Below are 11,736 nucleotides of genomic sequence, written 5' to 3' on the forward strand. Positions count from 1 at the left end.
TTATGCTTATTTTTATGCTTGAGATAATAAAATTGAGTAAATACCAAATGATAAATAAATAGTTTGATCGTATTGTGTGTGTTAATTCACAGGTTAGATACTACATTTGATACATTAATTCGAATACATTTCAAATATTTTCTCAGTAAATATATAGTAGTATTGCTCAATTGCTCAATTTCGTTAACTAAAGATAAATTCATTTAAGATAAAATTGTACCATTAGTTAAATACAAAAATATAAAAAAAATTATTGTATTTTTTGTTAGATGTTTATGCTCATTTTTACAGTTAAGTAAAAAAAAAATAGAATCTAAATAAAAACACTCAAACCTTTTGTTTACTGATCTGTGCATCATACGGATGAAAAATCTAGTGATAAATAAGAGAGAAAAGAAGGTATCGTATATAATTATTTTCATTTAAATAAATAAGTCATATATTATAATTAAATTCAAATAACATTATATATATTTATTAAATATATATTAAATGTTTTTTAGGGAAAATATTTGTTAAATGTTTGGAAATACTACTAGCTAATATCTGGTATAAGTTTCAATTGATAAAAAACAATTTTAATTAATGGAGAGAGAGTTAATGCCAAACATCATAATAGAGAGAGAAAAAGTTTCTAATATAATAAAGAAATAATAATTTGACGTGTTATAAGAATTTCTTACTAGAATAAACGTTATATTTTGTTCTATAAATTTCTTACCAAACTCCATCTCCCTTTAAAAGAATTCTAATGGTATCTCATCTCCTTCCTTGAATATTAATATTTTTATTATTATTAGCTATATATATAAAGAATTTTTTTAGATAATAATATTTGAAAATTATTATTGGAGTAAATGATTTTCTTTATTATCGAGATTGAGATCATCTCCTTAGTTTTTTGTTATTAAATAAAAATTTTAAATCACATACAATTTATTTTTTTACCTCTAAACACCCTGAATTCGTTTTCCTATTGTCCTTATTCATTAAAAAAATAAACTTTACTTATTACTTTTTTTTCTTAATCGTATGTCATTCAATTTGATTGAGTAAATCATATGCATCATAATTTATTTATTTTTTAAATATTTTTTTTACTTGATTTATATTTTCTATAAATTCAAAAATAATCATATAGGAAGTACAAAGAATTCTCGATATTAAAATAATAAAAATTCGAATTACCATAAAAAAATATATTAGAAAAAGAAGTCAACATATTATTAAACTTTCAAACATCTGACTGAATCTTTTCCATTGTTTAAAAAATGGAAAATAATAAATTTTCTGCCAAAATAGCACCAATATTGGGATCGTCCTTTTTTGACTCTTTGGACTTTTCCATAACTGCCTAGTGCCATGGTCCCAATTCAACGCAAGAAATTTATTGCCACATATATACCAAACCGCACCATATTGCATACTCTCTTGGTGATTCCTTAATTCGGCTCCGTTATCTACTATTAATCCCTCTATGATCTAAATCACTCTAACAAAAATTGAGTGCACAAAACAAATTAATAGAACATACCTATATCTTGATTTGTGAATTTTTGCTATACATAAATGGGATCAAAGATGGGTAATTCCCCAGTGAATATTTCGTTCGAAAAGTTGAGGAAATTGTCAATGAAAGTGAAGATCTTTTTGGGGGTATTGTTTGCTTTATGTGCTTTGCTGTCCTTAAAGTTAGTCGTCAAAAGGCACTACTATTTCTTCATAGCCTCTGAAGTAGCTCATGCTGCAGGGACAATTGCCCTCGTATACAAGCCTTTCTCCCTGAAGACCTGCGCTGGTAAATTTTATTTTCCTCATTGAGGGGTATATATGTAATTAATTTATAAATTGTCTTAATGGTTAATTGCTATTGTTAATTGTTAGCAAGAAATCGTATACTATCATTTCAATCTTTGGACTTATGAAAAATGTGGGCCTTTTAATGTAAATTGAGGAAGGGACTGGCTGGTTATGGTTTTCTTAATTTACTCTAATTTTCAGGATTTGTCTGTGGTAGTGAATGTGTTTGTATTCTAAAGTATGAAGGTTTGGTATAATGATATCAAAATCTATAATCATTCATTCAGATTCTTTTTCACCTCGTTATCACCTTTTTCTTTTATTTGTCTCTCTCATTTTTATCATATTAATTTATCAATTATTCTATTTGTTTTTCTTTTTCTATTGACACATCCAATCAATCCACTTCATTTTTGTGATGGATATAGTGATATTTGAAGAATAGTCATTCTTCATCAAATATTAGGAAGTTATATGTGTGCCCTGTATGATTCTTTTATTTGTTTGACCAGCATATCTGAACTCAGTTTTGATTTCTCGTTAATGTTTTATTTGTTTGGGCTGGGAAAATGTATTTTTAACCAACATGATCAAAGTTTCTATATATTTAAAAAACATTTGGATTTTATATCTTCTCTCTAAGAATGCATCATGTTTTTTAAAGTTAGGAAAAATTAAATTCTCTTAGTTTTTAGAACATGAGACCTAAGTTTTTTGGCATGAAAGTATAGAAATCTTAATCACATTTTACAGAAAGCATATGCATACTAAAACATATTGTTTCTCTATGTTTTATTATGGATACATAAAAACATGTTGCAGTGGTAGTATTGAAGCTACTAATTAAAATGTGCCGCGAGATGAAAAGCTGGTGAAATTAGAAGTATTAAGACTGTTAACTATTGACAAAGAATATATAATATTGATGTTATATATCCCAATTGCACCGAGATTCCAAAGTTGTTTTGAGCAAAACAAACTAAACCAATAATCCAAATATGTGTGTGTTCTGTTTTATTCTATCTCAAGGAATTGAAAACAAGTATTAAGGAGTTTACAATAATCCAAATACTTTGCTTTATCCAGTCACGTGTTATGTTTTTAAACATACAACAATCACAATCTTTTCTTGATGGAAAGCAAGAGAAGGTTAAAAATAACAAGTTTCTTACTCCATTTTCAGGTTTATCGCTCATAACCCAAGAGATAACAGCTTTATTCCTAGCAGCAAGAATATGTTGTAGCAACTTCGCAGTGGCTAGCATGCACACCGGAGAACAGAAACCAGCTTCCAAATACATACTGAATGCGAAAACAATTCGAGTGAAACTCCGGTGAGTTGTATAAGGGTGGATTAATATCGCAAGGATTGCAGAAGGCACCACCTAGCACACAATTAGAAGATGTTATTGCTTTATATTGGTCTATGCATATCCATTGCCAAATGAAAATCACGATGTCACCATAGGACAAAATCAACACAAAATGCTAAAGAAGTGATCATTTTTCTTTTGGCTTATTTGGATATAAACAAGAATCATAATATATATATATATATATATATATATTACGATTCCTTTCAAAATATGAGAATGATTAATAATAAGTATCGGATTAAGAATAAAAAAATGGTTAAGATTAAAATATTTAAAATTTTAAATTAAAATATAATATATTATCAAATCTCTAAAAGATTAATCAAATAACAAATAAATATTTAAAGATCTCAATTATCATTTCCTAAAATATCGAAATTAACTCATCACCATCACTGTCATGACTGTCGCTACCATTACCATGATCACTACTACAGCAACCACCATGATCATCCTGCTACCATCACCACAATCGTCAACCGTCACAATTTTCGTCATGATCATTGTTGTCATCACCACCATCGTCGTCGGCCATAAGGGTGGTGGTAACAATGTCAATGACAGTCATGGTAATGAAGGTGGTAGCAGTCATGGTGATGGTGACGAATTAACGATAGTTAAAAATTTTAGGATGTGATTTGTTTAGTGAATATTTTACATATTAGATGATATATAATATTACATATTTTAATCTCAACTGATTATTATTTTTAATCTTAATTTAATAATTATTATTAATTATTCTCATATTTTCACATGAGTAAAATGAACCTCATTAAATAGAAACAATTGTTCCACCCTCAATTGACCTATCCACACTTTACAGGGTATTATGTAATCGCTCTCGGTGTTTCAAGATTCTTGGCAGTGGCTCATTGGATAATTCTGGTGAGGTCATTTTTTACTCGGTTCGGTTAATTTCCTAGAACTTTAATATGAAAGTTTTAATTAGAAACACACATTGCCCAAATATAATAGTCTTTGGTATTTTTGAGGAAAAACTACAACATTCATGTGTATGAATAATTTCATAAAATTTTATTTGTAATGATCGATTAGCCTAATAATTTTTTTATAAGAAATTTTTAAAAAATGATATACGAAATTAACTAAGTAACCTAAAATTTGAGAATGCAATTCGAGGAGTTCTAAAATAATTGACTTATGGTTCTATTCATTGAGATTGCTGAAGAATTATCCATAATTATCAATGTAGCGCAATTCTTGTGATAAGTATGCATTGCAAAAAGTGGATTGATCGACTAGGTTGTCTTTCCATCCCAAATTTACAACCAAACCCTACTCCATATAAGAAATAAAAAGAATGTTGCCCGGTTATTAATATCTTACGAGTAGTTTCAAAATATTATTTGCCATGGTAGTGTAGTGTATACGTGGCTGTGTATCTTGTGCAAAGTTACATATATGTATCTTGTTCTGCAAACTAAACAGTGTACATATCTATCTTCTTTTTTTCGTAAAAACAATGATTGAACATTTTTGGTCAATTTTCTAAGTCTATTTAAATTAAGATACGCATTGTGTGTTTTTAACGCATTAAATAATGCATAATGTCAATTTTCTATTTTTGGCTGGGAGTGGCTATTTCTGGTTCTTGGCAGCTTTTATTGCAGAGATGGTTCAATCGTTCATCTTAGCTGACTTCTGTTACTATTACATAAAGAGGTAGGTCAAGTAATTTCCTCTTCCAGATGTCATTTTCTCTTAAAATTCGGAATTTATATTTGACTTATAATATTGGTTTTGGAATGAAAATTACACACAGAAAATTTTAAAATTCGAGATTGAAACAAAGGAATAACAGTAAATAGTTATGATACGATTTTTAAAAGATGGAAGCAACTTTTTGACTGTGTCATTACTTACGTATATTTTCCCTTCTTATTTTGCTTCCAGCTTCATGCAAGGACAACTTTTGAGGAAAATGCCTGTTTAGGGATCATGAGATTATATTGATGTACAATGTTTTGATTAAGATTTTTTTTAGTTAAGCATACACCATAAAGTAACTTTGTTCGCACTACTAAAAAAAGGACTTTTTACGACACCAAATTTACGTCGATTATGTAGAAACCGCTCTTAAAAGTTGATCGGTGGCATTTTTGTAATTTTTGTGAAATAATTTGCATTTTACGACTTGCAATCTAAGGCGGTTAACCGCCTTAGAATGTTACAGGCTATAACATTTACGCCGGTTTTCATTAAAAACCGTCGTAGAGTTAAACAAAAAAAAATCAAAATTAAACCGCTTGCCCTCAACGTATTGTCTTTTCTTTGAACCCCTGTAGACAACACTGAGACCTAGCATTGAACCCTTCAGCATTGAACCCTGTAGACAGCCTTGTGACCTTCGATTGAACCCTTCACCATTCTCGCTTGCCCTCAACGTATTTGTTGTTTCAGTTTCAAGCATTGAACCCTGTAGGCAGCCTTGTGACCTTGGATTGAACCCTTCACCATTCTCGCTTGCCCTCAACGTATTTGCTGTTTCAATTTCAAGCATTGAACCCTATTGACGAAGAAGCCCTGTACATTGAAGTAGACGAGGTTCAAAGTTCTCGGCTTGAACTGCCAGTTCGTGAAGAAAAACATTGATCTCACTTCGAAGAAACCAGGTTACGTTAATAAAGTTGTTAGGTTAAGCTTCTTTTAGGTTAAGCTTCGAAGATATGGGGTGGTTCGTGAAGCAAGGTCGCGGCTTTGATAAAAAAATTTTAACGTTGATGTTTGCTTATGGTGGTTGCAGGGAAGACGCGTGCAGCTCATCGAGTTGTTGTTGAAGAAGCTGGAACCTTGTTTACTGGGCTGCAAATGGGTCAGTGGCCATTTCTAATTTTTTGTGTGGTTCATGGTTGTTGGAATTATTTTTTATCAGTAAAATATATCTGTTGGATCGAGTGGCCTCAGAATAATTAAGAAGGGGGGGTTGAATTAATTATTCCTAACCCTTTACTAATTAAAAAATTACTCTTTTAAGGCTTTTACTAAATTGTTAAGAGAATGAGGAGTAGAAGAGAAACTTAACAAAAAGTAAAAGCGAAAATTAAATGCACAACGGAAAGTAAAATAGTAGGGAAGAAGGAAACAAACACACAAGAGTTTTTATACTGGTTCGGCAACAACCCGTGCCTACCTCCAGTCCCCAAGCGACCTGCGGTCCTTGAGATTTTCTTTCAACCTTGTAAAAAATCTTTTACAAGCAAAGATCCACAAGGGATGTACCCTCCCTTGTTCTCTTTGAACCTAGTGGATGTATCCTCCACTAGAACTGATCCACAAGAGATGTACCCTCTCTTGTTCTCAGTCAAACCCAAGTAGATGTGCCCTCTACTTGTACCACAAAGGATGTACCCTCCAATGTGTTAAGACAAAGATCTCAGGCTGTTAAACCTTTGATACTTTGTGAATGGGGATACAAAAGAATTCTCAGGCGGTTTAACCTTTGAACGCTTTTGTATTAGGGAATGGGAAGAATCAAAAGAATTCTCAGACTGTGTCGTTTTGAATTCTTTGACAAGGGAGAAGGGAGACACAAAAGAATTCAGGCGGTTAGTCCTTTGTTCTTTTGGAAAAGGGAGAAGAGAGACACAAAAAGAATTCAGACGATTAGTCCTTGGCGAATTCTTTTTGGCAAAGGGAGAAGAGAATGAAAAGGATGAATAACACAAGTTTTCAAGGTTTAGAAAACCAGAAAACTTCAGAAAGCTTTTGGTACAAAGAAGAAGAAGAAGTTCAAAGAGATTCAAAGAGATTCAAGGCTTTTAAAGGATTGATTAGAAAAGTGTTCAAGATTATTTTTGAAATGCAAAACAAAGCCTTGCTTTTATAGACTCTCCATCTCTGGTCAAGAAGACCATTCAGAAGAGTTATAACTTTTAGAAAAACTTAAAACCCATTTGAAAAAGTCAAAACCTTTTTGAAGAGGTACATCTTTAGATTTTTCAGAAACAAACACTGGTAATCGATTACCAAATAAGTGTAATCGATTACACAAAGCTTTTGAGTGAAACAATGTGACTCTTCACTTTTAAATTTGAATTTCAACGTTCAAGGACACTGGTAATCGATTACCAAAACATTGTAATCGATTACAACCTTTTGAAAATATTTGGAACGTTGTAAATTCAGTTTGAAAACTTTTTCAAACTCATTTTGCTACTGGTAATCGATTACAACAATATAGTAATCGATTACCAGAGAGTAAAAACTCTTTGGTAAAGGTTTTGTCAAAAACTCATGTGCTATTCAAAGTTTTGAAAAAAAAAATTAATACTTATCTTGATTGAGTCTTTTCTTCATTCTTGAATCTTGAGTCTTGAATCTTGATCTTGATTCTTGAGATCTTGAATCCTGAATCTTGATTATTGATTGTAGACTTTCTTCTTGAGTCTTGAATCTTGAATTCTTCTTGATTCTTGAACTCTTGACTTGTTCTTGATTCACTTGAGATGTTCTTTGATCTTTTGAGCTTTTTGTTCATCACCTTTGTCATCATCTTTTTTTATCATCATTGTTATCATCAAAACACCTTTGAATCATTGTTGATTCATCATGAAGCTTTGCTTCCACAATATCTATATTGATATATTGGTTAGAATGTTAGCTTCACATGATAAAACTTGCACTATCTCCTTCATAGCTGATTTCACTTATTTCATTTAACTTAAAGCTCCCATTGCTGTGCTTTAGTAGTTGGCGGCATTGCCTGCAAAGTTTCTCATACTCTTTTATGCATTTATGGATTTAGCATAAAAGCAACATTATTTAAACTCAACAAACAGAAGAGGGAAGTACACACAAATTAAGTTTTAAATGCTGGAGAAACATGATGAATCGAGCATGAATTTGGGGATCCAGTATATATGTTTACCTATTTTGAGTTCTTATAGCATCTCTTTGTTCTTTTGTACTGTCCAAGTCATAGCTGTATAATTTGAAGCTTTGCAAATTTATGATCAGTTGAGTTTAGTACAAGTTAGAAATAAGAGTGAAAATGTATTCACAAATATAGTGTTTTCCACCAGAAGAACAAACCCTATTAGAGTAAACTAGAACAAATAAAATGTTCAAATTTCTGAATAGAATTAAATATCAAATATTAGAAGCATTAGGAAATAGACATTAAGAACATCTTTTGTATCAGTAATGTATTTGCATTTGAACAAAAAACTGCAAAAATATAATTTATAATGATTTTACTTTTCTATTTTGGCCTTTGAACTACAGTTAAGATATTTACAATCAAACAAGAATCAAACATAACAAAAATATACTCTAATCAAGTAGACCTAGGATCACTGCTTATCTGTAACTACTATATTTACTATATTCATAACTAAAAGTGATGCTAATGCAATGCTTACTGGTGTAGACATAATTTCAAGTTTGTCAGACAACCTCCTCTCCAAATAGGAAGTCTGTTGCTATCTGTTTTCTTCAAGATGCTCATATCCAGTGTTAACACTCTCCTTGTCATCTAAAACTATCGATTGAGAATAATCTTTGACAGGGCTTTCTTTTGCAATCTCAATATTACCAGATGGAACATTCATAGATTCAGTGGTAAGTAGTTTACTCTCATCAAATTTCTTTCCCACAAAAAACTTATCCACATTATTTGAAGAATTCATTTTAGACTCATATTCTAGCTCCAGAACGATTTCCCGGATAACATAATAACTGCCACCAACTTGTTTCTGGGTATGTGATATTTTTGGGAATTTCCCAGCATTCTCTGCTCTATACCTATGTCATACACTAATTTCGTTCGGGGACCTTTGCTTGATGACATGCAACTTTTGTTTGGTCCTTGTGAGGTGCTTGGCACCCATCATTAGGCAGTTTGTGAAGTTCCGGGATATGCCGGAAATCAAAAGAAAGTATTGATGCACAATCCGTAAGGTTCCGTGACACACCGGAAATCAAAATGGAAGCATCGTTGCACAATTAGTGAGGTTCCGTAACATTCCGTAAGTCAAAAAGGGGATGATTATGTAATCCGCAAGGTTCCGTAACATTACGGAAAGAAAACAAGTATCGTTACGAAATTCGTAAGTTTCCGTAACTTTACGAAAAAAAGAATCACCAAAAAAAAGGTAGGGGGGTGTACTTAGTAAAAATGGGGGTGCAAATAGCAACCAGGCCCACTTGGGCCCTCCAGAAGATTCCTCCAAAAGGTTGTTGCTTCTGGAGAAAGCAACCCTGCTCGCCTGGGCGAGCTGGGTGGCAAGCTTCTCCCCCAATTTTCTATAAATAGGGGGAGAAGTGAAGTGAAAAAAGGTTCAGCCCCATAGGCACTTCTCTCTCTTTCGAATTTGCTTGGAAAAATTGTTTCCGTGAAGAAAATCCAAGCCGAGGCGCTTCCGAAACGTTTCCGTAACGTTTCCGTGAGGAATTTCGCGAAGGTTTCGACCGTTCTTCGACGTTCTTCATTCGTTCTTCATCGTTCTTCGATCTTCAACGGGTAAGTACCTCGAACCAAGCTTTTTCGATTCATTCTATGTACCCGTGGTGATCCACATTGTGTTTCGTGTATTTTTATTCTCGTTTCGTTTACTTTTTATACCCGCTTTTGACGTGCTTAAGCCATTTTATTTAAGTCATTTCTCGCTTAACCTAAAAATAAAATAAATTTCCACCGATTGTTTGAATCGTATTATCCGTTAACTTCGGTTAAAATGAATTCCGACCGTTCGGTCGTACCGTAACCACGTTGGAAATAAAAAAAGAGGCAAAATAATAATATAATAATAAAAAAACGTCTTTTAGTAAAATAAATCGGAAAATCAATCGGACGTTTTCTCTTTGGGATTTCTCATTCTTAATTGAATTGACTAATAACTAAAGTGAAACTAAAGCTAAAATCAACTCACCTAGTCAAGCTCGTCCATAAAAATAGGTTTTTGAAGTTTATCATTTCAATTTCTTACCAAGTAAAATGGATCATTTTCAAGGTCCAATGCCTTAAAATGATCACCTTTTAAGTAAAAAAGAATCACTTGATAAAAAAGAACTACGTAGGTCTGATTTTCTCATCCCAATTGAGGAATACGTAGGAGCAAAGGGAAACACCCTTGTCGACCACAGAAAGAGAAAAAAATATAAAAAGGGTATAAAGGATATAAGGACATAAAAGGGAACGTAAAAATCAAAGTCATGTTTGCACATTCGATTAAAGGCTGCCGTCCCTTGTGACGGACGTGTGGGGTGCTAATACCTTCCCCGCACGTAAATACAACTCCCGAGCCTTTCACTTAAAAGTTCGTAGATCGCGTCTTTTCCTGTTTTTCCGACGTTTTCCTCAAATAAACGTTGGTTGCGACTCCGCGCGTATTCCTTTCGTGGAACACGCATCCCGCGAGTCACGCGTCGCCCTCCCGCCGAAGGGTAGGTTGCGACAGTTGGCGACTCCACTGGGGAGTGTTTTTAGAGAGTTAGGCCATTTAATCTTGTGCAATGTTTTACCGTGACTTACCCCTTTGTTGGTTTCCCTTCATTACGTTCTTGTGTATATAAACTCTTTATTGCTTTTAGTGCATTTTAAAATGTATGCATGAGGTAAATATTTATTCATTTGATGCACACAAACACCAACACTATTTGCACACACTGTGAGTTGAAAAAGGGCCATATACCCGGGTTCATAGGAACATAAGGAGTGGAGGTGAATCTGTAATCATGCTAGGTCTCCGACATGCTTGATTACAGTGAACCCTCATCTAGAGTTTTCCTCTTTGAAAACATATTGTTGCTAGTAGTCCCTACTGCTGCTGTATGTTCTTCGAAGGGGATAATACCTCTAGAAACCATCAAGAGAGATATGACTACCTTGAGGGGTTATCACTAAATGCCTAGTTAGTTCTCTCCCTTATAGGTCCCTTAAATAGGGGCACGGAGCAAATACGCTGCGTGCCATTTTTCACACTGCCATGCATAAGTATCATATACCCTTTTGCTTATGTTCAGTGAATATTGTCATACTATGTACATTCCCGCATTGCGTCTTTTGCATATGCATCGCATATGGGTTCTGTCTTGATCCCCTCTGTAAACAAACCAACGGAGGGTCCGTGTCGCCTTCTTAAAAACATACGTTGGGGCACTTTGTTACCCCTAGACGTTGTATCTAAGAAGGAGACAATTCCTCGGGCCCTCGCATTCCTAGATTGCATCTGTGTCATATGCATTCCTTCATGCATTCATCCATTCCACCCATGAGATATCGGAGTTTTGATTTGCACCAGCTTTTTGTCTCACCTTAGTAAGCATGGGAACAAATCAAACCGGCAAGAGGTTTTACCAAGTCAAGGTTAAAGGCCTAGATACCACCAGCATCAAGGAATTAGGGCGGTTGATGGAACCTCTCTAAATGCAAGCCTTCCGCAAGACTTACGGAAAGATCTTAGAGTTGACCATAGCAGAGGTATCCATAGAAGCCATTGCATCACTCACCCAATACTACGACCAGCCTTTGAGATGCTTCACGTTCGGAGACTTCCAATTGGTACCAACCATTGAAGAATTTGAGGAAATTCTAGGA

At 33.5% G+C, this 11,736-nt stretch overlaps 1 protein-coding gene across 1 annotated transcript; it reads left to right on the forward strand.

Moving 5' to 3' along the window:
* Positions 1-1,447: 1,447 nt before the first annotated feature.
* Positions 1,448-3,177, forward strand: LOC114390073. The gene is made up of 2 exons (XM_028350758.1): positions 1,448-1,798; positions 2,984-3,177. Exons 1-2 carry the CDS (start codon positions 1,570-1,572, stop codon positions 3,136-3,138), a joined length of 384 nt encoding a protein of 127 aa, XP_028206559.1. The 5' UTR covers positions 1,448-1,569; the 3' UTR covers positions 3,139-3,177.
* Positions 3,178-11,736: the final 8,559 nt, after the last annotated feature.

Source organism: Glycine soja, chromosome 16 (genome assembly GCF_004193775.1).
Source record: "Glycine soja cultivar W05 chromosome 16, ASM419377v2, whole genome shotgun sequence".
Lineage (NCBI taxonomy): Eukaryota > Viridiplantae > Streptophyta > Magnoliopsida > Fabales > Fabaceae > Glycine > Glycine soja.

Coding starts and splice junctions, on each gene's coding strand:
- LOC114390073 (XM_028350758.1), top strand. CDS start 1,570: ATGGGATCAAAGATGGGTAATTCCCCAGTGAATATTTCGTTCGAAAAG. Junction 1,799..2,983: donor CTCCCTGAAGACCTGCGCTG/GTAAATTTTATT, acceptor CTCCATTTTCAG/GTTTATCGCTCATAACCCAA.